Consider the following 26,713-nt stretch of genomic DNA (forward strand, 5'->3'; position numbering starts at 1 on the left):
TCTGTTGTCTTGACCCAGTCCTCTTTCCTCGACTTTGTGATCCCCCTCTGCATCCTCTGTGTGTTTTCCTCTGGATTTCAGCAGGGGTGTCCGCTGCTCTGTTTGCTAAACTGGCCGGTATTTGCTGGTCCATGGAATACACAATGCGACCTTGCTTCTGTCCCGCGTGTCAGGATGTAACCATTTCCAGCGCTAAAGAAAACCCAAATAAAACTCTCTTTACCAGCATGTTAGAGAGAGTGCAGCTTTGACGTGTTGCCGTGAGAAAAAAAATACAAAAAATAACGTAAATTAAAAAGTAAGAAGAAGAAAGTAAGAATAGATCGGAACCCAATAGCATGAATGGCAGCGATGCTTCACTACCAGATGAACTCAACTCCTTCTATACATGTTTGAAAGGAAAAACACAATTACAGCTGTGAAGATCCCTGCTGCACCTGATGACCCTGTGATCTCCATCTCAGAGGCTGGTGTTAGGCTGTCTTTGAAGAGAATGAACCCTCACAAGGCAGAAGATCTTGATGGAGTACCTGGTAAGGCTCTGAAAACCTGTGGCAACCAACTAGCGGGAGTATAATTTGGGCTGCCTTAATGACTTTCGCCCAGTAGCACTCACATCGACAGTGATGAAATGCTTTGAGAGGTTGGTTATGACTAGACTGAATTCCTGCTTCAGCAAGGACCAGGACCCATTGCAATTTGCCTATCGCCACAATAGGTCAACAGCAGATGTAATCTCAATGGCTCTCCACACAGGTTTAGACCACCTAGACAACATAAACACCTACATCAGGATGCTGTTCATCGACTATAGCTCAGCATTTAATACCATCATTCCCACAATCCTAATTGAGAAGTTGCAGAACCTGGGCCTCTGTGCCTCCCTCTGCAATTGGATCTTTGATTTCCTAACTAGAAGACTATAGTCTGTGCAGATTGGTGATAGCATATCCTCCTCGCTGATGATCAACACTGGCACACCTCAGGGGTGTGTGCTTAGCCCACTACTTTACTCTCTATATACACCTGACTGTGTGGCTGGGCATAGCTCAAATAACATCTATAAATTTGCTGATGATACAACCATTGTTGGTAGAATCTCAGGTGGTGATGAGAGGGCGTACAGGAGTGAGATATGCCAACTAGTGGAATGGTGCCACAGCAACAACCTGGCACTCAACGTCAGTAAGATAAAAGAGCTGATTATGAACTTCAGGAAGGGATCTATAAGATGAAGAAACATCTCATAGATCCCTCATAGAGGGATCAGAAGTGGAGAGAGTGAGCAGCTTCAAGTTCCTAGGTGTCATGATCTCTGAGGATCTAACCTGGTCCCAACATATTGATATAGTTATGAAAAAGGCAAGACAGCGGCTATACTTTATTAGGAGTTTGAAGAGATTTGGCATGCCAACAAATACACTCAAAAACCTCTATAGTTGTACTGTGGAGAGCATTCTGACAGGCTGCATCACTGTCTGGTATGAAGGAGCTACTGCACAGGACGGAAAGAAGCTGCAGAAGGTTGTAAATCTGGTCAGCTCCATCTTGGGTACTAGTCTACAAAGTACTCAGGACACCTTTAAGAAGCGGTGTCTCAGAAAGGCAGCATCCATTATTAAGGACCTCCAGCACCAGGGCATGCCCTTTTCTCATTGTTACCATCAGGTAGGAGGTACAGAAGCCTGAAGGCACACACTCAGCGATTCAGGAACAGCTTCTTCTCCTCTGCCATCCAATTCCTGAATGGACATTGAAACTTTGGACACAACCTCACTTTTTTTTAATATTCAGTACTTTTGTATTTGCACATTTTTACATCTATTCAATATACGTAATCGATTTAATTGTTGATTTGTTATTATTATGTTTTATTTATTATTATTTTTTTCTCTGCTAGATTATGTATTGTATTGAACTGCTGCTGCTAACTTAAATTTCACGTCACATGCCCGTAATAATCAACCTGATTCTGATTCATCTGTTGAGACACAAGATGCAAGTCCATGTTTTGCATCAAGCCTCTGCGTCAGGACTGTGAAGGAAGATGAAGGATTGTCAGTATAGTATAGAGGGCTAGGATAGAGGGCGTTAGATGATGGATAGAACCAAATGAGGAGGTACAGATAAACGGATGGAAGCAGGTGTGGAAGGTAGCTGTGACAGAGGCTGGTCGTGATAGGAAGAACCAGATGGAGAAGAGGGCCTATGGTCCGAAAGAACGTGGTGAACGGAGCAGGCTGAACAAAACTTGCAGAACAACGCGTGAACGGGTGAGTGTGTTTGGGAGTCAAGCACCAGGTGTCTTGGTTGCAGACACAAAATGCTGCAGGCAAGAACTCTGGACTCTTGGTTACGTAGAATTGGAATACAGAATGCTCACACCAGTGGGTTGTGCATCCACTCCCCCCACTTATACTGATTATACTTGTTTACTTTCCTTTACCTCTCAGCCCTGATGCAAGTTTCACTCTACAGATGCTGTCTGACCCGTTGAGCTCCTTTGCATTTTGTTCCGGATTCTAGCATATGCGGTCTATATTTTTCTTCACGCTTGCGGAGCTCCTCAGCCACTACAGAACCGCAATGAAAGTAAGCTGTTCTCGACCTAAAGCGATGCTTAACCAATATCGCACTGTGCATAAACATTTTGGGATATTTGCGAGAGAAAATACTGCACTAGGAAACTCTCCGCAGACGCCCTCGGCCGTCTCGAACAGTGCGCAAGCGCAGTGCCCCCCCCCGCCGATCCGACGGCCGGCAGTGCGCTTGCGCGGCTGGGCGAGCTCGGTGGAAGCCGAGTGCTGCGGTTAGTGTTCCGATGCTGTTTGAGTTTCGGCCTTGGCTCCGGGGACAATCCGGTTCGGCTCAGCCTCTCTCGCACCACCGCCATGGAGATGCAGGAGCCGAAGGGCCAGGTAGCTAACTGCGGGGAATTCTGTCGCAGCTCTTTGTTTGCAGAAGGCGAATAGACACTGAACGCGGGGACCGCAGAGGAAGAGGCCGGGCGGGATACGGCACTGACCAGTATAGTAGGACTGCACCTTCGCTCGCTCTCGTTGAGGGGGGGGGGGTTGCACCTTCGCTCGCCCTCCTGGAGGTGGGGGGGTGTTGCACCTTCGCTCGCTCTCGCGGTGGGGGGGGCGGTTGCACTTTCGCTCGCTCTCGCGGGGGGGCGGTTGCACTTTCGCTCGCTCTCGCGGGGGGGCGGTTGCGCTTTCGCTCGCTCTCGCGGTGAGGTGGGGGGTTGCACCTTCGCTCGCTCTCGCGGTGAGGTGGGGGGTTGCACCTTCGCTCGCTCTCGCGGTGAGGTGGGGGGTTGCACCTTCGCTCGCTCTCGCGGTGAGGGGGGGTTGCACCTTCGCTCGCTCTCGCGGTGAGGGGAGTTGCACCTTCGCTCGCTCTCGCGGTGAGGTGGGGGGTGCTGTCCTTCGGCGCGCTGTCGCGGCGTTAGGTGATGTACCTTCGCGTTGTCGGGGGAGGGGGTGCTGCATCTTCACGCGCTCTAGTGTTGGGGGGGGCTGCACCTTTGCGCAGTCTCATGGCGTGCGGGGTGGGGGGGGGTGCCCTGTTTTGCGGTCTCGTAGTGTAGGAGGGTCTTCACTGGCCTGCGGTGTGGGTCTAGGAAGCTGTACTGGCGAGGTTGGGGGCTGGTGAAAGAAATGTGTATTCGGGAAAACTAGTTATGGTTGAGGTATCTATGTTGGGGTTTGCAAGGAACAGAGATGATGAGGCATTGTGTATTCACCATAACATTGGCTCATCTTAAAATTATCAGAAAGATTTGCTTGCTTGGGATGGTGTCTTCACAAGAAATAATGAAATTTTGATTTCATTTTAAACGCTTGCGTTCTGGAATATTGTATTGGTGCTTTTAGTATTACTGCATCCATTTGTATTTTGGAGTATTTAATGTTAGAGCTCTAAATTTATAGTTAACCTTTGCGTAGTTACAGAAATAATGGTATCTTCCTGCTCTTCATGTCAACTGGTTCAGGGCAAAGCGAGTGGAGCAATTATGTGAAAAACTCTTAACTGTTTGTAATAAGAAATCCAAGTGTCACAGATTAACTTAATGGATCTAGATAGGGTAAGGGAAAAGCTTGAACTTTGTGCTTGGTGTCAGAAATTGCCCAAACCTCTCGTGGGAAACTGTTTTTACTTCCTCCTAGATATTGTTTGTTAAAATAAACATTTTTCTCAGTAAAAAAAATCCACAAGGGAAACCAGCATGAAGGGAATATTGGGATTGCCAGAAAGCTGTGTAAGGCTTGGACTGAGTGGTTCTGAATACTTGTACTCTGCTGCTCTGTTCATTTTTATTTGCTTTTGGAACAACTCTAGGATCTATAGTTTGTTTCTTGTACTGTGCAGTCAACAGCTCCTTTTCTGCTATAATGTATATTGAATGATTTCCTAGTACATTAAGACAGCGGTCCCCAACCACCGGGCCGCAAAGCATGTGCTACCGGGCTGCGAGGAAGCAATATGATTTGGCGATATGAGTCTGCTGCACCTTTCCTCATTCCCTGACACGCGTACTGTTGAGCTTGAACTTACGCGAGGTCATTACCCGCGCGTCATCCATGTCACCGCGGGAAAGAGATCAACTCCTTGAGCTTGCAAATGATGACGGGCTGAAAAGTATGTTTGATATAATGTCTCTGCCGGCATTCTGGATCAAAATCAAGGCTAAATATCCTGAGATAGACACAAAAGCACTGAAACGTTGCTTTCATTTCCAACATTTTTCTGCGAAGTGGAGTTTTCTGCAATGAATGCAATGAAAACCAAATTGCATAATAGACTGGACGTAAGGAACCCCCTTCGAGTATCGCTGTCTCCCATCACCCCTCGATAGGACCGTCTTGTTGCAGGAAAACAAGCCCAGGGCTCCCAATGATTCAGCGATATTGGTGTGTTGCAATGATTTTATATGCTCATATGGGGAAAGTATGCGCTGTGTGTTTAATATCCAAACGTTACTTAAAATGCTATGATGCTATTGACTTACTTATATAACCATATAACAATTACAGCACGGAAGCAGATGATCTTGCCCCTTCTAGTCCGTGCCGAACGCTACTCTCACCTAGTCCCACCGACCCGCACTCAGCCCATAACCCTCCATTCCTTTCCTGTCCATATACCGGTCCAATTTTTCTTTAAGTGTTAATATCGAACCTGCTTCTACCACTTCTACTGGAAGTTCGTTCAAAACTTACTTCAAGCTCCCCTGTCCTCCCCTGATAATTGACTTATCGCTATATTCATGCGAGGAAAATATGTGCTGTGTGTTTAATATTAAATTCGTTAGATAAATCATTTTAGAAACGAAATTGAGTGCATTAGCCACTTATATTCCGGTAGTGATTAATGCCCACCCCCAACAGGATCGCCAAAAGCGATTTGCAGAAAAAAATTCGGCTGGGACACACATGCGCACTGGTGCCTGCGCAAGGCTTCGTGGTCATTGTAGTCTTTCTTGGGTAAACAAATACGTATTTGACTGCTACTCTTGTCTGTTGGCAACCCTACCCCCCCCGCCCCCCGGCTGGTCCGCAAGAATATTGTCAATACTAAACTGGTCTGCAGTGCAAAAAAGTTTGGGGACCCCTGCATTGAGGACTCTTGACCACAACTACCTTGTTATGTGTTGCTCATTGTTGTTTACCTTGAACTAACACTTTATTCTGCACTCTGTTACTGTTTACCTTGATTTAGTGAACCATCATTATAAACCAGCAGTAAACCAATTGTATCAATTATTATAAACCAACAGTAAACCATTTATCAATTATTGTATCTGCATTTTCCCCTTAGTCCTGCTGAAGGGTCTCATCCTGCAACTTCGACTGTTTATTCATTTCCACAAATATTGCCTGACCTGCTGAGTTCCTCCAGCATTTTCTGTTGCTTTGGATTTCCAGCATCTCCAGAATTTCTTATGTTACCAGTTATTCACCTGGATATCTAACCATTAAGTTATTGTATTAAGTTGACTCACAACTGCTGCAGATCTAAATTTAAGTAGTGCCTCAGATATTCTCCAGACAAACACATGCTGGATGTTAAAATGTGGTCATATGTTTGACAGTACAGTAGGGTAATGTGCTTCACTAAACTACCACGGGGAGCACAGTAATGTAGTGGGACTGATACCATGCAACATGATATACACAGCTTACCCTTGTTTTTAACCATATCGAATGAAATATCAATAATACAGAATATTGTGTCGCACTTCTGTTGCAGCCTGTGAAGAACTTTTTTTTAAAACTATAGAGGAAAAAAATTGCTGTCATTGTGCAAAGGAGAAAGAAAAACACGGTGCAGAGAATACCAATAGTACACTACACTATTAATTAATCATTTCATATTGCAAATTCCAATCTCCAACTTTCATTGAAACCAACTCAGCATCAATATGCCTTGAGGCCATAACAGTACCCACGCTTGAAGGGTACTACAACCTACTTGTTTTGCTTCCTATAACTTCCCTGAATTAGTCAGACAGACCACCCTCTGACTTGAGCTCCAGGCAATTTACCAAGAACTTAAGCACTTTACTTGATGAAGGAGCTGTTTCAATTACCCTGAGTATTTTTCTAAATGAATCTTCCACTGCACTACTCAGAGTGGAAACTACTTTTAAAAATGTGTATGTAATAGAATCAAGAGTACTGTCGGTATACATTTTTGCCTTTTCAAGCATATCCTTCCTGTTACTTGTTTCCTTTTAGTAGTTGCATATTTTTGTTTGGGTCCATATCTTTTAGCGAAGGTATGAGGAGAAGGGTATGTCTTGCTGAGAGGGAGTCAGGCTGCACCTAAAATTTTTCTAAGAAGCCTATAAGGTGAGATGAGCAGTTGAGGGAAAAAGTCAATAGTGGAATGTTGAAAAGACAGTTGTGCGATGAAGGGGAAAAATGGCACAGTAAACTTATGTTGGGGAAGTGAGGAGGTGAGAAAAGATGGCACAAAAGGGTGAGAATTTTAAGTTTAATGTGGCATGACAAGAACCAACAAATGGGTAATAGTTAATGTGATATGGGTAGCAGATAATAGAGAGTTGCCATTTGTGAACAGAAGGTGGAAGACCATCCAACTGAGTGTATATGTAATCAAATCTAAAGTTACAAAAACCATGAATGATGGCTTCACTGATAGATTTGACAGCTGGCTTATGGTAGGAGCTTGTGAGTAGTGTCAGCTAGAGAAAATGAAGAACAGAAATGAGCAATAGTGTGGGGTTAATGAGGCTGCCATCTCGTTTAAGTACAGTATATCAGATTTTTTATATATCACACATCTTAGGACTTCATATTCTTTAATTTTCACTTCTGTATTCAGAATGGGTGCTGAAACTTGTATATTTTGGTGGAGGTACTGGTCGGTCTCAATGACAATTGAGTATTTTCATTTACCTAACTGAAAGAGAATTGCCATTTTCTGTAGCACTGTGATGTAGAATGTTTGAGCCATTAGATTAGATTATGAGGACACTCAGTTCTCGTTTATTGTCATTTAGAAATGCATGCATTAAAAAATGATACAATGTTCCTCCAGAATGATATCACAAGAAACACAGAACAAATCAAGACTAAAACTGACAAAACCACATAATTATAACATATAGTTACAACAGTGCAAAGCAATACTGTATTTGATAAAGAGCAGGCCATGGGCACGGTTTAAAAAAAAGTCTAAAAGTCCTGATAGCCCCATCATCTCACGCAAACGGTAGAAGGGAGAAGCTCTCCCTGCCATGAACCTCCAAGTGCTGCAAATTTGCCGCTGTAGCACCATTGAAAGCACCCGACCGCAGCGGACTCTGAGTCCGTCTGAAAACTTCGAGCCTCCAACCAGCCTTCCGACACCGAGCGCCATGCTCTGCCAAGTGCTTCAACCCTGCCCCGGCCGCCGAGCAACAAGCAAAGCTGAGGACTCGGGGCCTTCCCCTCCGGAGATTCTGGATCACACAATAGCAGCAGCAGCGAGGCAGGCATTTCAGAAGTTTCACCAGATGTTCCTCCATGCTCTCACATCTGTCTCCATCAAATCAGGATTGTGCACGGCACCCTACTTGACAGATAACAGGCATCACCACCAGAGTGACCGCTGCGAGTTGCATCATGCTGCCATCTTCTCCTTCCGCCACATCCAGCCTATACTCTGGTTACAGCTGAGACTGGGGCCTTTCTAGTGCTGGAACAAGGACTTCACCACACCTAAGGAGATGAGACCCAGTGATGTGATACCCAGTTCTTGCCCTGATCCCACTTTGGGCTTAAAGCCAGAAGCAGCTGTAGATCAGGTACACTGTACTGTCACTGTAAAATGGGTACAGTACTACTTTCCAGTGGCATACAGAACTGAATGGGTGCAAGTCTGTTACTGCGTAACAGCAGTGTGCAATATTGGTGGGTGTAGGTCTGTCAGAATGGAAAGTTGCAAGGGAGATGTAGCACACATCAAAAAATGGGCAACAGCTTTGCTGTTCAAGAGCTGTGAGGTAGAAATATTTTCAGTTTATTAGCTATAAAAATTGAACAAAGCGACTTAATGTGCACACATTTTATACACATATTTTAACATTTAACTAGAAATGTGAACAATTAAGAATTCATGTGAAGTCTTCAGAGAACCATACAATTTCTTACTGCCAGTAAGTGGCTTGCTAATACTACCAAAAAACCTACTTAGAACATTGAGAACTATGGCATTTGTATATTTAATCATAAAATATTGGTGTCTGGCTACATATGGTTCAAATAAGTTTCATGTGAATGGCTGTTGGATGTAGTCCTTTTCCCAAAGTTAAGCAATTATTCCTTTTTACAATATCAGGACATTCCTAAACACTTTACACAAATGAACTGTTTGTAGCCTGTTGAGTAGAACATGAACCAACTCATTTACAGCCGGATCCTGCATATAGCACAGAAATCAACACACATAAAAGTTGCTGGTGAACGCAGCAGGCCAGGCAGCATCTCTAGGAAGAGGTGCAGTCGACGTTTCAGGCCGAGACCCTTCGTCAGGACTAACCTGACCTAACCTAACCTGACGAAGGGTCTCGGCCTGAAACGTCGACTGCACCTCTTCCTAGAGATGCTGCCTGGCCTACTGCGTTCACCAGCAACTTTTATGTGTGTGGCTTGAATTTCCAGCATCTGCAGAATTCCTGTTGTTTGCATATAGCACAGAAATGTTTTGTTTTTGGTGTTGGTTGAGGCGTAAGTGTTGACAAAGGCAACTGAGGGGCATTCCTATTCTTGGAATGGTGCAATGTCTTTTGCATCAGATGAGAGGAGATAATTGGCTGTAGTTTAAGATCGCATCTTAAAAGTAATGCTACATATCAGAAATAACATCGGCTTCTGCTTTGAAGTGGCAGCCCGGCTATTTGCATCAGGTCATTGGAGTGGGAATTGAATGTGATTACTTCAGTATATGGAACGAGCTGCCAGAGGAAGTGGTGGAGGCAGGTGCAATAGGCTAAGATTTTGAACTCCGTGGATTGGTACAGGTACATGGAGGGGGCATGTCTGCAAGAAATTGGGCACCCTGATTGACACAGACCCAGTGGCTGAAAGACCTATGCTATATTACTCTGACTCAGTGGGAGTAATTCCACTGATCATAAACTGAATAATCCTAATTGCAAATATGAATGTATGTTACAGTGAATAAACTAAAAATTCAGAACTGTGTCAATAATTTGAGTAAGTGGTAGGTCTTTGACTTGTGGATACTAACTTAAAAAAATGTGTATCTTGCATAAAATAGCCTAATTGTGTGGTGACAATAAAGTATAGAGTAATTATTCAAGATTCAACTGTTCTGACGGTACTCTTTTAAAAAAAGTGTAATCTTAAAGCCATACATTCAATGAAGTAGAATAATCCAAAATCTGATTGTTAATTTCATGTAATACTTATGTCAACCAGTTTTATTGATATGTTGGAAATTTTACAGATTGGCATGTAAAGGTCTTCGGGCTATGGATAATGAGTGTTTGGTATAGGTAAACCATTTTTTTTGCATTTGTAATTGCATGTGGCATTGCTACTTGTATTCTTAATATATTTTGACGGATAAAGATGGGACAATAAATAATGGCGAGTCAGTATCTCACCACCTGTGCTTATCACTCTCATTCCCGTACTTTGTCTTTTTATAGTCTTTATGTTGGGAATATCACATTTATTGAACAATTTTGCTTGAAATGTGAAATCATTATAAAGAGCATGTTCCATTTTTAGTGTTTTCCCCTGGTGCTGTAGAAACACAAGGAAAAGGAAGCATTTTGGCTGCCACTGCCATTTAACCAATTACTCACAACTTTTAATGATTTTTGCTTTATCGTCCAACTTTTGTGGGTTTGATAGAGGAGAAGGGGATATTGGTGGCTGGGTTGCTGCAGCTTTGTGGCCTTGGCAGTGTGGGGTGGGGATGACCTGCTGATGACGCTGTGGGACATTTGGCCTGGAAACTAAGATCACTGTCTTGTAGGTTAGCTGAGTGGGTGTGTTTGGGGGAAAAAAAAAAGACATCCTGTCACAGTAGCTTGAGCAATCAGACTGAGTAGCTTGGTGGGGGAAGGGGCTCACTGGAATTAGTGAACTGGACCTCTGGATTTACTGTAATTAAGGTATTTATTTGTTTAAAGTAAAGATGATGAGCTTGGCTCAATCGTTTGTGTTTTTCTCATTCTCGGAGAAGTACAGACATGTTTGTCCAGAACAACTGGTGGAGGCCTTTAGAGATCTATTACATCTGAGTGATTTTATTTGGAGCCTCTACCAATCACCATATTAACCATTAAAGTCAAAGCAGATTTGAATCTGTCAACCAGTTCCTCAAAATATGAGAATAACTGTGCCATTCTTGTTTTATGTAAGTTCAATGAAAATTCAAGCCAGATTTTTTTTATTACATTCATTTGATTTAAGAATATTCCTTCCTAAGTAAAGACAATTTCTCTGCCACATATTGTAAAACATTCTTTCCCCTTGTGTATGCACTTTAAAAGAAGCAATGGTGTGCCTCAGCCAGTCTCCTGACTGAGGTTGTATGTTCAGACTGTGTCAGTATTGTAATGAAAGACCTTAATACAGATGTTTCTCAACTTGGGACACTTGGACATAACTACAGAGGCACAACTTACTGCAGCTTTTGTTTTTATTCTGCCTGGTGCTTTTAAGAATAAACATTTAGAACTTTATGAATCTTTGCGGTTCAAAAAATTGTGGCAAGTTTTGTGTGCAGAACTTGGTATGCCTTGAAAACAAGATACCCCTCTTAAAATAGCTGTACAAAGACAGGAAGGAATGCTAAATCATACGTGTACTGTGGAAATGAAAAAGAGGGCTTGACTTCCAAGGACGTTGAACTTTCTTTGCTGCTGTGCTCTGAATTTTACGTATTACCACAGGCTGTAATGTGCAGAGCTCAGTCTGTACACTGTTCACATCTGCAGAGTAAGCAGTGGTCTTGGTTAGTTGATATTCTCTCTCTCCCCCTCTTAAGATGCCTGGGCTAGAGCCTGGAATCTGTAGTGGGAAAAAAAAACAAACTGCCAGGGGATCTCAGTATGTCAAGTAGCATCTGTAGAGGGAAAAAGATCGTTAAAACCCTTCATCTGGACTAAGAATAGAGGGGAGATGGACAGGGCTGGGGCAAAAGCCGGCAGGTGATAGGTGGCTCCAGGTGAGGTGTGATAGGCAAATTGAAGGTGGGAATGACAACAGAAGCTGAGACATTATGGAGGTAAGGGGTACAGATACAGGTGTTCCCTGCTTTTCGAACGTTTGCTTTACGAAACCTCGCTGTTATGAAAGACCTTCATTAGTTACCTGTTCTTGCTAACAGAAGGTGTTTTCACTATTACAAAAAAAAGGCAGTGCGCGAAAAAAGCAGCGTGCGATAAACGGCAATGCGTGCCCCGAGCAGCCAAGCTCCTCCCCTGGAACTGCATTCTAGCCGGCATTGCTTAAATACGTGCCTGTGAGCAGCCGTTAGCAAGATGAGTTCTAAGGTATCGAAAAAGCCTAAAAGAGCTCGTAAGGGTGTAACTTAGCATAAAACTAGACATAAAAGCGTTTCGATCCAGCTTTCAAATCCCTTACTCACTCTTCCTTCAGTTAGTCCTGACGAAGGGTCTCGGCCTGAAACGTCGACTGCGCCTCTTCCTATAGATGCTGCTTGGCCTGCTGCGTTCACCAGCAACTTTGATGTGTGTTGCTTGAAGTAAGGACAAAGTGAGTTTGGCTTGTGGAAGTTGACGAAGATGATGTTGAAGAGGTTTTGGCATCCCATAACCAAGAACTGATAGATGAAGAGCTGATGCAATTGGAAGAGGGAAGGATAACAATCGAAACTGAATGCAGTAGCGAACGGACCAGAAGTGAAGTCGTCCAGGAACTGAACGTGAGGCAACTGCATGAGATTTTCGCTGCAATCGATAACAATGATTGCAGAAAAGTACAACTTTAATTTTGAAAGGGTACGTAGGTTTAGGGCATATTTGCAGGATGGTTTGAGTGCTTACAAAGAACTGTATGATAGAAAAATGCGCAAGGCTAAGCAGTCAAGCATACTACCATTTTTCAAGCCTTCCACATCAGCCACAGCAGGCGACGGACCTCAACCTTCGACATCGAGGCAGGCAGACATAGAAGAAGATGACCTGCCAGCCCTGATGGAAGCAGACGACAATGAGATGACACCCCAGTGTCCCACCACCCCAACCCCCGGGCCATGGACCGATACACTGCCGTGGAGAATGCAGCGGTAACCGGGGCGCACCCAGCACATCTTTAAGAAAAAAGCCGAAATATACAAGCTAATTAATTAGGTGCCGCCCTGTAAACGTAACTTTGCTGGATCAAATAACGACAGCACAAAAAGATCATTACTTTTCACCCGTTTATTTCTTCGAGCTCAGCCGGCGAGTGAACTTGGACCCGACATCAGGGAGAGACCCTTTCTCATCTCCCCGGTGGTTCTACAAATTCATTACCTGATGTCAGAATTGTCAGAAGTTATAAGGCCACTGATACAAAAGAACAATCAGTTTGATAACCATTCCGGTCAAGTCATTGGACTATTGATACAAAAATACAATCAATTTGTTAGACACTCCAGCCACCTTAATTAAAATGTGTGGCCACTGGGAGATCCTGCTTTCTCTGGCGGACAGAGCGTAGATGTTCAGCAAAGCGGTCTCCCAGTCTGCGTCGGGTCTCGCCAATATATAAAAGGCTACATATTTTAATTCCACATCCCATTCCCATTCTCACATGTCTATCCACGGCCTCCTCTACTGTAAAGATGAAGCCACACTCAGGTTGGAGGAACAACACCTTATATTCCGTCTGGGTAGCCTCCAACCTGATGGCATGAACATCGACTTCTCTAACTTCCACTAATGCCCCACCTCCCCCTCGTACCCCATCTGTTACTTATTTTTATGCACACATTCTTTCTCTCACACTCCTTTTTCTCCCTCTGTCCCTCTGAATATACCTCTTGCCCATCCTCTGGGTCCCCCCCCCTTGTCTTTCTTCCCGGACCTCCTGTCCCATGATCCTCTCGTATCCCCTTTTGCCTATCACCTGTCCAGCTCTTGGCTCTATCCCTCCCCCTCCTGTCTTCTCCTATCATTTTGGATCTCCCCTTCCCCCTCCAACTTTCAAATCCCTTACTCACTCTTCCTTCAGTTAGTCCTGATGAAGGGTCTCGGCCTGAAACATCGACTGCACCTCTTCCTACAGATGCTGCCTGGCCTGCTGCGTTCACCAGCAACTTTATTGAAGCTTTGGATACTACTTCACTTTTTTAATATACAGCATTTCTGTTTTTGCACATTTTTAAAATCTATTCAATATGCGTAATTGCTTTACTTGTTTATTATGTTTTTATTTTATTTTTTTCTCTCTGCTGGCTTATGTATTGCATTGAACTGCTGCTACTAAATTTAACAAATTTCACGTCACATGCCGGTGATAATAAACCTGATTCTGATTCTGTTTTGGTGCCGCAGTCAGAGTGCCTAAAGGAAAGGGAACAAAAATCAGATAAGATAGTTGTCTTATCTTGTTTGCTACCAGTCCTGTGACAAACCTGAGGCCAATAACAGCTGGTAGGCATCCTTAAAAATGCAAACATGGGGAAACCTGCAGATGCTGGAAATTCAAGCAACACACACAAAAAATGCTGGTGAATGCAACAGGCCAGGCAGCATCTTTAGGAAGAGGTACAGTCGACGTTTCATGCCAAGTCCCTTCGTCAGGGTGGGTCTCGACCCAAAACGTCAACTGTACCTCTTCCTATAGATGCTGCTTGGCCTGCTGCGTTCACCAGCATTTTTTGTGTGTGTTGCTGGTAGGTTTCCTTAGAGCCTTAAGAAAAAAGTCCAGAAATTAAAAATAAAGATTTACTGCATGTTAGTATTGGGATGAAAGGCACTTCAAAGTCTATTCAGTAAATGAGCTTTTCAAACTCATTGCAGCTGTTGGGCAATTGGAAGCAGGTTAGAATTTTATTTATTTTAAAGAGCGAGGAAATTGTGGGGAAAAAAACGTTTTACTCGATTCATTCAGCCTTACATAAGTAATCAGGTCATATAGGATTTAGGCTATTAGAAGTTAAACTGCGGTAATATTCAATAATGTAGCATGTCCAGCAAACAGGATTTATCTAATGCGTGATGCGTGTATCTGATTGAGACACTATGCGCTTAATTGGGTCAGGAGACTATTGCTGAACAGTTTCTAACTAGCATCAGTTCCGTGGACTTGGTGATTAGACACTACAACATGCTTGGAGAGAACGGTTTTTGAATGGTCAGTTGCATGAGCTCGTGTTATGTCATCTACTTGGACTGATGGACACCAATCCAAAAAAAAGTGGTCTTTGATATTTTTTTATTTTGACTTCAAAAAATTTTCTGACACTTTCCTTTTCTTTTTAAATCTTTTTATTGAATAAGTATACAAAAAGGTAAACCATATAAACATTAATACAATGTTAAAATATAATAGAATTCCAGAAGGTATCAATACCAAAAAAAATACTACAAACAATGTAATTTAAACATAAAAAACCAAGATAACATAATAGTATACTAAATTTTATATATATATCAATGGAAAAAAAAGAAAAAAAAAACCCCCAAAAAAAACCCACCGTGCAACTAACTAAAAGCAAAGCAAAGCAATGGGCTAACTTGAAACCAAACAGAGTTAAACTTAAAATCACGTCCTCAATCCCGACCTCCTTTAAAAACAGTGAAAAAAAAACAAGAAGGGTATGTATTACATTAAATGAAAGTATCGAATAAAAGGTCCCCAAATCTGTTCAAATTTAAATGAAGAATCATAAAGGTTGCTTCTAATTTTCTCCAGATTCAAACATAAAATCGTCTGAGAGAACCAAAAAAAGGTAGTTGGAGCATTAAGCTCTTTCCAATGTTGTAAAATACACCTTTTCGCCATTAAAGTAAGAAATGCGATCATTCTACGGGCTGAAGGGGAAAGATTACTAGAAATTTTAGGAAGTCCAAAGATAGCAGTAATAGGGTGAGGAGAGATATCTATATTTAATACCTTAGAAATAATATTAAAAATATCTCTCCAAAAAGTTTCCAAAGTAGGACAAGACCAAAACATATGAGTTAAAGAGGCTATCTGCCCCGAACATCTATCACGAAAAGGATTAATATGCGAGTAAAAACGCGCTAACTTATCTTTGGACATATGTGCTCTATGAACCACTTTAAATTGAATTAGGGAATGTTTAGCACAAATAGAGGAAGTATTAACTAATTGTAAAATCTGCCCCCAATCATCCACAGAAATGGTAAGCCCCAATTCCTGTTCCCAATCTACCCTAATCTTATCAAATGGAGCTTTCCTAAGTTTCATAATAATATTATAAATCATAGCCGATGCACCTTTCTGACATGGATTGAGGTTAATTATCGAATCTAAAATATATGTAGGAGGAAGCACTGGAAAGGAAGAAAGTATAGTACTTAGGAAATTTCTAACTTGTAAGTATCTAAAAAAATGTATTCTTGATAAATTATATTTATTAGATAATTGTTCAAAAGACAGAAGGGAACCATCTAAAAATAAATCCAAAAACCGTAAAATACCCTTAGTCTTCCAGGTTTGAAAAGCGCGATCCGTAAAAGAGGGAGGAAAAAATATGTTACCTAAAATAGGAATCGCTAACCCGAATTGATTAAGATCAAAAAATTTTCTGAATTGAAACCAAATGCGCAAAGCATATTTAACTATCGGGTTAGAGACCTGCTTAAGGCGTTTCGAATCAAAAGGGAGAGAGGAGCCTAAAATAGAGCCAAGTGTATAACCCTGAACAGATTGTAGTTCCAATGCTACCCATTTAGGAATAGATAGTATATCCTGATCAAGTAACCAAAATTTCATATGTCGAATATTAATAGCCCAATAATAGAATCTAAAGTTAGGTAATGCTAAACCTCCATCTCTCTTAGCTTTCTGTAAATGTATTTTACCCAGTCTCGGATTCTTATTCTGCCAAATAAATGAAGAAATTTTAGAGTCAACTTTATCAAAGAAAGATTTTGGAACAAAAATTGGTAATGCCTGAAACACATAAAAATTTTGGCAAAAAAAACATCTTAACTGCATTAATACGACCAATCAAAGTTAAATATAAGGGAAACCATTTAGATGAAAGTTGAGTAATATGGTCTATTAATGGTAAAAAGTTAATCTTAAATAAATCTTTATATTTACAAGTAATTTTAATCCCAAGATAAGAAAAATAATTATCAATCAATTTAAATGGAAATTTATAATATAAGGGAAGATGTTTATTAATCGGAAAGAGTTCACTCTTACTAAGATTTAATTTATAACCTGAAAAAAAACCAAATTGTGCTAATAACTCTAAAACAGCAGGAATGGATTTCTCAGGGTTAGAAATATATAACAGTAAATCATCAGCATAGAGTGATAATTTATGGGACTTTAATCCCCGAGTTATCCCAGTAATATTTGAAGATTCTCGAATAGCAATTGCAAGAGGTTCTAATGCAATATCAAATAATAGGGGACTAAGAGGACAGCCTTGTCGAGTACCTCGAAAGAGAGGAAAAAAAGGTGAGTTTAAAGAGTTAGTACGGACCGAGGCTACAGGGGAATGATATAACAGTTTAATCCAGGATATAAATTTCAAGCTAAAATTAAACATTTCAAGCACCTTAAATAAATAGGGCCATTCTACTCTATCAAAAGCTTTCTCGGCGTCTAAAGAAATAACACACTCAGGAACATTTTGTGAGGGAGTATAAACAATATTTAACAATGTACGAATATTATAAAAAGAGTAACGACCTTAAATAAAACCTGTTTGGTCTTCTGAAATAATAGAAGGAAGTACTTTTTCTAGTCTATTTGCTAATAACTTAGAAAAAACTTTAGAATCAACATTTAATAAAGATATTGGTCTATAAGATGCACATTGAGCAGGGTCTTTATCCTTCTTTAGTATTAAAGAAATTGACGCTCTATTAAAAGATTCAGGAAGTTTACCAAGTTTCAGAGAAGCCTCAAAGACCCTACAGAGCCAAGGGATCAATAAAGAAGCAAAACATTTATAAAATTCAACGGTAAACCCATCCGGGCCAGGAGCTTTCCCCAGATTCATAGAAAAAATAACATTCTTAATCTCATCCATAGTAATGGAAGTATCTAATATAGAAGACATATCCTGTGAAATCTTAGGGAAGTCTAACTTATCTAAAAAATCATTCATATATTTAGAATCTCGAGGAGACTCTGATTGATATAAAGAAGAATAAAAATCACAAAAGGTTTGATTAATCCCCACATGATCCAGTATCAATCGATCATTTTGGTCATAAATCTGATTGATTTGAGATTTAACATAATTAGATTTCAATTGATTAGCCAGCAGCTTGCCAATTTTGTCACTGTGAACATAAAATTCACTTCTTGTTTTCTTTAATTGGTTTACAATCGAGGACGATATTAATAAACTGTGTTCCATTTGAAGTTCAGTTCTTTGTTTGTATATCTCCTCAGAAGGAGCCATAACATATTTCTTATCAATTTCTTTAATCTTGTCCACAATTGCCATCTCCTCCTGCTTCTGTTTCTTCCTCAAAGCAGCAGAATACGAAATAATCTGACCACGAATATAGGCTTTAAAAGTGTCCCAAAGAGTGTTAACCGAGATATCCTCTGTATGATTAATTGTAAAAAAAAAGCTCAATCTGTTCATTCATAAAGTTAACAAAATCCGAATCCTGAAGCAACAGCGAATTAAAACGCCATTGTCTATTATTTTGTATATTGGCCATAATTTTAATAGAAAGCTTAAGTGGAGCATGATCCGAAATGGTTATAGAATCATAATCACATTTAATCACTGAAGGAATAAGACGAGAATCAATAAAAAAATAATCAATTCTTGAATAGGAATGATGAACATGTGAAAAGAAGGAAAAATCTTTTTCCTGAGGATGCAGAAAACGCCAAATGTCCGTCGACCCAGAATCAGAAAGGAAAAAGTTAATCAAAGTTGCAGATTTATTAGGTAAGGTCCGTAAAGGAGCCGAACGATCCAAAGCTGGAGACAAACAGGTATTTAGATCTCCGCCCCAGATCAATGAAAACTCGTTCAAATTCGGAAACTGATTAAACAATGATTTATAAAATTCCGGACAATCCATATTAGGAGCATAAACATTAACCAAAACTACTTTTTTATTAAATAGTAAACCACTAACCAATAAAAATCTACCATTCGGATCAGAAATAATATCCTGTTGTATAAAAGTAACTGAGGAATCTATAAAAATAGAGATGCCTCGAATCTTAGCATTGGAGTTCGAATGAAATTGTTGTCCCTTCCAGAATTTAAAAAAACGTAGTCTGTCCCCCCTCCGTACATGGGTCTCTTGTAAAAATAAAATTTGTGCTTTAAGTCTCCGGAACACTTTAAAAACTTTTTTCCTTTTAATAGGATGATTAAGACTGTTAGTATTCCAGGAGACAAAATTAATAATAGACTCCATAAATCCTAAAGTCAACCCACATCGAGGGGGATTGACGATAGGCTCGACCCACGAACCCGGAGAGGAAACAGAACATACAAAAGATACCGGGAAAAAGGACGCAACCAGTACAGTATATAGCCCAAAGAGAAAAAAACTAAAACGTGAAGCCCCTCCCACCACCCCCCGCCCCAAGACCCCAAGGCAAAATCTAAAGCAGACCCGCCGGAAAGAAGCAAGCGCTAAAACTACCCCCATGACTTCCGGTATACGCTCCCTAAAAAAAAGGTATAAATATGAAAAAGATCAGCTAATTGTAAAACAGTAAAAAAGTAAAAAAAAGGTAACTCAATTAAAATACACACACAACAGAACAAAAGCCAGAAAATATATATTAAAAAAATCCACAATAAACCCCAAACCCATGAATAAACAAAAAAACAACAAGAAAAAATAAGATTATTAACATAAACTCTGTAGCGAACCCGTTGGTCCCAGATTGGTTTACTGAAATCTTCCACGAATCGGAACTTAAGATCCGAAAAATCAATAAAACCTTTAGATCGGGTGAATCGAAACAGTCTCTCCTTATCTTGAAAGTAATGAAAACGTAAAATAACATGCCTAGGTCTATCTGACCTAGACGAGTGTGATGGGATTCTGTGAACACGATCCAGTAGCGGTGGTTGGTCAGGAAATACAGTAGGGAATGCATCTTTTAAAAGTTGAGAAAAAAACTTCATGGGGTTGTTAGATTCAACAGCTTCACGCACCCCAATCATTCGTAAATTCTGCCGACGCATCCTAGATTCCAAGTCAGAGTTTTTAAAAGTCAGAAAGTCAAGTTTCTTCTTCATTACATTAATTATTTCTTCGATTTTCCCCATCTTAAACTCACTTTGTTGCGCAGATTTTTGAAGATCAGATATAGCCGACTGATGTTCCGCAATGGATGTTTGCATCTTATCGATTGAATCGACAATTTTCTGGAGATTAATTGAGATCTCCGTATGAATCAGGTCCATAACAGAACCTGCAATTTCCGTACGAATCATCTCCCTAACAGAGGTTGAAATTTCCCTCTGAATTAACTCCAATATAGCTTTCAAAGTCACCGGTGATTCAGTCGGAGGAAAATCCATGCCTTTCGGTTTAACCGGAGGTTTACCATCCTTGCCGTCTTTCCCGTTCTTAGACATAGCAGATCTAAGTTCCATCCAGTTATCAGAGAGTTCAATTTAATTCAAAGTATTGTAAGAGTTGATACCTTAATGGTTAATTAAAGTATAGCTGATCATAGAAAAAAAAACTCAGAGGTAATGGAGCGAGTCAAGAACGCGACTTCACTCCATGAGCGCTACCGGAAGTCCCCCTTCTGACACTTTCCAAGATGCCACAAAAAGGTGTTTGTTCTGATTTTGAACGCAGCAGGCCAGGCAGCATCACTAGGAAGAGATACAATCGACGTCTCGGCCCGAACCGTCAACTGTACCTCTTCCTCGAGATGCTGCCTGGCCTGTTGTGTTCACCAGCAACTTTTATGTGTGTTGCTTGAAATTCCAGCATCTGCATATTTCCTCGTGTTTGCATTGTTCGGATTTTGTTCATTTACAGTTAATAAAAAGAACATGGCAGCGTACACTGGGTAAATTCCTCCGATAACTATTAGGAACTAATGTATAGTTTTATATTGTATTGTTAGTCTCCTAATTTGTTCTGTATTTCATTTAAATGCATGATTCGTTAGTTAAATGGCCGTTGGTCTGTTTTAAACCTTTTTGAGCATTTCCATGAAACTTCAGCTGTTGGGACAACTGCTTAATTGGGCCAAAACGTACTACCGGTCCCGATGTGTCCCATTTAACTTGAGCCCACTGTATATACCAAGTTGGAGGTCCAGGATGGCTAGAGTGAATCTTGGGAAAGAAACAGTCCAGATTTTCGTTCAAGAAGTAGTCTCATTTTAAGTCCAACAGCATGGTAATCTATACTCAGTAGCCACTTTTTTAGGTACACCTGTAAAATCTCCTTAATGCAAATATCTAATCAGGAAATCATGTGGCTGACGTGATCAAGAGGTTCAGTTGTTGTTCAGACCAAACATCTGAGTAGGGAAGAAATGTGATCTAGGTGACTTTGCCCGTGGAATGATTGTTGATGCCAGACGGGGTAGTTTGTGTACCTCAGAAACTCCTGATCTCCTTGGATTTTTATACACAACAGTCTCAAGTTTACAGGGAATTATGCGAAAAACAAAAATATCCAGTGAGCATCAGTTCTGTGGGTGTAAGCACCTTGATTAATGAGAGAGGACAGAGGAAAATGGCCAGTCTGGTTCCAGATGTCAGGAAGGTGATTGTAACTCAAGTGACTGTGTGTTACAACAATGGTGTGCAGAAGGCCAGCTATGAATGCGCAATGCATCAAACCTTGAAGTGAAGTGGCTGCAGCAGCAGAACATACATTCTATGGCACTTTATTAGGTACAGGAGGCTCCTAATAAAGTGTCCACTGAGTATATAACTGTCCACGAGTTGTGATTCATTTATGTAAAACTTGCAAAGATGAATAAGTATTAATTTTCACTTGAGTAAAGTCAGTCTGGATTCAAAAACATTTTGAGACATTGGCTTTTTACAATTTTTAAAGCATGACGTAGATCTTCCTTGAGTAACCAGAAAATCACCAGATTATAACTAAATCTATAAAAAGAAGAGAACTATGCAATCTTTATTCCATAACAGAAGAGTTTCTGCAGATGTTGGAAATCCACAGCAACATACATGATGCTGGAGGAACTCAGCAGATCAGGCAGCATCTATGGAAATGAATAAATAGTCAATATTTTGGGCCAAAGCCTTTTGTCAGGACTGGAAAGGAAGAGTTAGGATTCCAGAACAAGAAGATGGGGGAAGGGGAAGGAGGACAAGCTGGAAGGTGATAGATAAAGCCAGGTGTGTTGGGGGGGGTGAAATAAGAGGCTGGGAGGTAATAGATGGAAAAGGCAAAGAGCTGGAGAAGAAGGAATCGGATAGGAGAGTGGACCATGGGAGAAAGGGAAGAGGAAGGACACCAGAGGGAAGTGATAGGCAAGTGAAGAGAAGAGGTAAGAAGCCAGAGTGGGGAAGCGGGGGGAGGATTTTTTTTAAGCTAGAAGAAGAATTTGATGTTCATGCCATCATTGGAGGCTACCCAGACAATATGAGGTCTTGTTTCTCCACCCTGAGAGTGGCCTCATCATGATAGAAGAGGAGGCCTTCGATTCGCATGTCAGAATGGGAATAGGGTTAGGAATTCAAATGGTTAGCCACTGGGAAATTCTACTTTTTGCAGATGGAACGGAGGTGTTTGACAAAGTGATCCTTCAAGTTATGTTGGGTGTCACAAATGTAGTGGAGGCTGCATTGGGAGCACCAGATACAGTAGATGACCCCAACAAGTTTGAAGGTGAGTGTTGCTTCACCTGGAAAGGGTGTCTGAGGCTCTGAACAGAGGGAAGGCTGGAGATGAATGGATAAAGGAACAATCTTTGCGGAAAGCAGAGAGTGGGGACTGGGAGGTAGGAGCTAAAGATGTATTTGGTGGTACGGTCCCATTGAAGATGGCAGAAGTTGCAGAGAATGATGTTAAATGTGGAGGCTCATGGGGTGGTAGATGAGCACAAGAGAAACTCTATCCCCATTAAGGCCGTGGGAAGAATCAGAATCAGGTTTAATATCACCTGCAACATACATCAAAGTTGCTGGTGAACGCAGCAGGCCAAGCAGCATCTATAGGAAGAGGCGCAGTCGACGTTTCAGGCCGAGACCCTTCGTCAGGACCTGCAGAATTCCTGTTGTTTGCGTTTAATATCACCTGCATCTGTTGGGAAAGAGGGCATATCCTGGAAGATGGGGATCTTTAATGATGGGTGCTGCCTTCTTAAGATATTGCTGCTTGAAGATGTTCTGGATGCTGCTTAGGCTAGTGCAAATGATGGAGCTGACTGAGTTTACAACTTTCTGCAGCTTCTTTTTATCCTGTGCAGTGGCCCCCATGTCAGATGGTGATGCAGCCAGTTAGGATGCTCTTCACCACATCTGTAGAAATTTGCGAGCATCTTTGGTGATCTACCAGATCTTCTCAAACTACTAGTGAAATCTAGCTGCTGTTGTGCCTTCTTTGTAACTGCATTGATATGCTGGGTCCAGGGGTAGATCCTCAGAGATGTTGACATCCAGGAACTTCAAATTGCTCACTTTTTCCATTTCTGAGCCCTCTATGAGGACTGGTATGTGTTCCTTCATCTTTCTCTTTCTGAAGTCCACAATCAGTTCTTTGGCATTACTGGCTTCGTCTTGCTGTGACACCACTCAACTAGTTGATACATCTTGCTCCTGTACATCTTCTCACCATCTGAAATTCTGCCAACAATAGTTGTCATCAGAAAATTTATAGTTTGCATTTGAGCTGTGCTTAGCCACAGTCATGGCTGTAGAGAGAGTAAAGCAGTGGGCTAAGTACACATCCTTGTGGTGTGTCAGTGTTGATTATCAGCAAGGTGGAAATGTTATTTCCAATCTGCACAGACTCTGGTCTTTCAATGAGGAAGTTGAGGATCCAGTTGCAGAGGGAGGTACAAAGGCCCAGGTTTTGGTGCTTTTTGATTAGAACTATATGAATGATTGTATTAAATCTAAGTTGTAATCAAAAAACAGCGGCCTGACATAAGTAATAGTATTGTCCAGGCGATCCAAGAACGAACAAAGAACCAATGAGATCACATCTGTTGTAAACCTATTGCGGTAATGGGTAAATTGCAGTGGGTCCAGGTCCTTACTGAGACAGTTGATTCTAGCCATAACCAGCCTCTCAAAGCACTTCGTCACTGTAGATGTAAGAGATACTGGATGACAGTCGTTAGGGCAATCCACCTTGCTCTTTTTGGGCACTGGTATGATTGTTGCCCTTTTGAAGCAGGTAGGAACTTCCGACTATAGTAATGGGAGACTGAAATATCTTTGAACAGACCCTGCAGTTGGTTGGCACATGTTTTCGGAGCCCTACCACGTACCCCATTGGGGCCTGTCACCTTACGAGGGTTCATTTCACAAGATGACAGGGAGAGCGGGGGGGGGGTGTTCTAAGAAATGGAGGAGATGCTGTGAGGGCAGCATCTATGGTGGAGGAAGGGAAGCCCCTTTCTTTGAAGGACATCTCTGATGTCCTGGAAAGGAAAGCCTTATCCTGGGAACAGATGTGGCAGAGATGAAGGAACTGGGAAAAGGAGAGACTTCCGGTAGAGCTCATGGAGTGAAGTCGTGTTCTTGACTCGCTCCATTACCTCTGAGTTTTTTTTCCTATGATCAGCTATATTTAACTAACCATTAAGGCATTGACTTTTACAATAATCTGAAATAAATTGGGCTTTTTGATATTTGGATGCTTTTAAGGTCTGCTATGTCTAAGAACGGAAAAAATGGGAAAGACGGCAAACCTCCGGTTAGACGGAAGGGTACCGATCTCCCTCCGACTGAACCACCTTTGACTCTGAAAGCTATATTGGATCTAATTCAAAGGGAAATTTCAACCTCTATAAAGGAGCTGATTCATGCGGAAATTTCCATTAATTTCCAGAAAATTGCCAATTCAATCGATAAAATGCAAACATCTATCACGGAACATCAGTCGGCTATATCTAATCTTCAAAAATCCACGCAACAAAATGAACTCGATGGAGAAAATTGAAGAAACAATTACTGCAATGAAGAAAAAACTTGACTTTCTGACTTTTAAAAACTCTGACTTAGAATCCAGAATGCGACGGCAGAATATTCGAATTATTGGTGTTCGTAAAGCTGCTGAATCTGACAACCCTATAAAGTTTTTCTCTCAACTTTTAAAAGATGCATTTCCTACTGTATTTCCTGACCAACCACCGTTATTGGATCGGGCTCACAGAGTTCCATCATATTCGTCTAAGTCAGATGAACCTCGGCATGTCATTTTATGTTTTCATTACTTTCAAGGCAAGGAGAAACTGCTTTGATTTGTTCGATCTAAAGGTTACATTGATTTTTTGGATCTTCAGTTCCGGTTCGTGGAGGACTTCAGCAAACAGATTCGGGATCAACGGGTTCGTTACAGATCTGTGATGTCGGAACTCTACAAGATGGATTTAAAATCAGCGCTGCTTTACCCAGTGCGTTTAAGGATCCGCACGCCTGACGGAGCTTCCCGTTTTTTTGAATCTCCATCGGATGCCCAGAGTTATCTGGATCAATTTTTACCTTCAACATCTTAATCGTAATTTTTTAACTATCTCTGTTTGATCGGAGGTTGTGAATCTGTCGGGTTTAATTTTTGTTTGTTTTATATGGGCAGAAAAGTTTATTTTTGATTAATTAATATGGTTGCCAAACTTTATAACTGCGTCATTCCTTTCTTTTTCCCTGGGGATTATGGGTGGTTATTCCCTTAGTATCATTTTGCGTATTTCCTCTGAGGCCTTAAATTTCGTAGTCTTTAAATGTACTTTTTTTTGTAGGTTTTCCTAACTAGTTTATATTAATAATTTCGTTTCTTTTGTTTTGGTTAATCATAGGGTCTGTGGTCTGTTACGGTTTTCTTTATATTTTCAGGCTTTTTCTCTGTTTTACATTGTGCTTGTCTTAATTGATTTACCTTTTTTTAATTCTACTGTTTTATAACTAGCTGATCTTTTTTATATTTACACTTTTTTTAGTGAGCGTCTATCGGAAGTCATGGGGGTAGTTTTAGTGCTTGCTTCTTTCTGGCGGGTCTGCTTTAGATTTAGCCTTGGGGTTATGGGGTGGGGGGTGGTGGGAGGGCCTTCACATTTTAGTTTTTTTCTTCTTGGGCTATTTACATTACTGAAGTATTGGTTGCGTTCTCCTTCCCGTTATCTCTGGTTTGTTCTGCCCCCTTTCCGGGTTCGTGGGTTGAACCTATCGTCAATCCTTTTTTTTGCGGGTTGACTTTAGGGTTTATGGAGTCTGTTATTAATTTTGTCTCCTGGAATACTAATAGTCTTAATCATCCTATTAAAAGGAAAAAAGTTTTTAAAGTATTCCGGAGACTTAAAGCACATGTTCTATTTTTACAAGAGACTCATGTGCGGAGGGGGGACAGACTACGTTTTTTTAAATTCTGGAAGGGGCAAGAGTTTCATTCGAACTCTAACGCTAAGATTCGAGGCGTCTCTATTTTTATAGACTCCTCAGTTACTTTTGTACAACATGATATTATCTCTGATCCGAATGGTAGATTTCTACTGGTTAGTGGTCTACTATTTAATAAAAAGGTAGTTTTGGTGGATGTTTATGCGCCCAATATGGACTGTCCGGAATTTTATAAATTATTATTTAATTGGTTCCCGAATTTGAATGAGTTTTCATTGATCTGGGGTGGCGATCTTAATACTTGCTTATCCCCAGTTTTGGACCGTTCGGCTCCTTTACGGACTTTACCCAATAAATCTGCAACTTTGATTAATTCATTCCTTTCTGATTCTGGGTCGACGGACATCTGGCGTTTTTTGCATCCTCAGGAAAAAGATTTTTCTTTTTTTTCACATGTTCACCATTCCTATTCAAGAATTGATTACTTTATTGAATCTCGGCTTATCTCTTCAGT

The 26,713-nt window shown here is 41.1% G+C and overlaps 1 protein-coding gene across 7 annotated transcripts in view; it reads left to right on the plus strand.

Annotated features, from left to right (window-relative positions):
* Positions 1 to 2,134: 2,134 nt before the first annotated feature.
* Positions 2,135 to 26,713, plus strand: part of tmem94 (transmembrane protein 94) — a 166,996-nt gene continuing 142,417 nt past the window's right edge. For 4 of the 7 annotated variants that reach the window (XM_063030943.1, XM_063030948.1, XM_063030949.1 and 1 more), the window contains exon 1: positions 2,136 to 2,273. In XM_063030943.1, coding sequence (XP_062887013.1) covers positions 2,193 to 2,273 — 81 coding nt within the window. In that variant the 5' untranslated portion in view covers positions 2,136 to 2,192. Of the gene's footprint in view, positions 2,274 to 2,649; positions 2,919 to 26,713 lie in introns of those variants that run through there. The other 3 variants (XM_063030944.1, XM_063030947.1, XM_063030946.1) reach the window with 3 other exon arrangements.

Source organism: Mobula hypostoma, chromosome 22, assembly GCF_963921235.1.
Source record: "Mobula hypostoma chromosome 22, sMobHyp1.1, whole genome shotgun sequence".
NCBI lineage: Eukaryota > Metazoa > Chordata > Chondrichthyes > Myliobatiformes > Myliobatidae > Mobula > Mobula hypostoma.